This window comes from Apaloderma vittatum, unplaced genomic scaffold (assembly GCF_000703405.1).
Source record: "Apaloderma vittatum isolate BGI_N311 unplaced genomic scaffold, ASM70340v1 scaffold23833, whole genome shotgun sequence".
In the NCBI taxonomy this organism is placed as follows: Eukaryota; Metazoa; Chordata; class Aves; order Trogoniformes; family Trogonidae; genus Apaloderma; species Apaloderma vittatum.
In genome coordinates this window covers 2,298-2,618 of record NW_009708957.1, presented here as the reverse complement: position 1 = coordinate 2,618, position 321 = coordinate 2,298, and the positions used below count along the sequence as shown (strand labels likewise).

The following is a 321-nucleotide window of genomic DNA, read 5'->3' as shown; positions in this document are numbered from 1 at the left end:
CACAGCAGCCATGTAGGCTCTGGGCTGCCGGCTGGCGTTGAAGGGCCGCGGCTGCCCCGAGCAGGCGTCTTCCAGGGCCGTGCCGTTGTGTGTTGTGACCACGATGAGCTGGTGCTCCCTGCGAGGCCGGGAGGTGAGAGGGACGGGGGAACAGGGACAGGGGGAGTGGGGTGGGGATGGCTGTGGGCAGGCGTTGCTGGTGGGGAACCCCCATGGGGGCTGTGGAGAGCAGAAGTGCCGGGGGCCTCACTCACCTTGCTGCCTGAGCCGGACGGGAGATGGGGCGCAGGGGGAGCACGGCCGTCCCTTGGGATGGGGAGG

At 70.1% G+C, this 321-nt stretch overlaps 1 protein-coding gene across 1 annotated transcript in view; it reads right to left on the bottom strand.

Moving 5' to 3' along the window:
* Window positions 1-6: 6 nt before the first annotated feature.
* The window catches only part of LOC104271921, a gene marked incomplete at both ends in the record, with an annotated part of 2,608 nt that continues 2,293 nt past the window's right edge, over window positions 7-321 (bottom strand). The window contains 2 exons of the mRNA XM_009866757.1: window positions 7-118; window positions 255-315. Coding sequence (XP_009865059.1) covers window positions 7-118; window positions 255-315 — 173 coding nt within the window. The remainder of the gene's footprint in view (window positions 119-254; window positions 316-321) is intronic.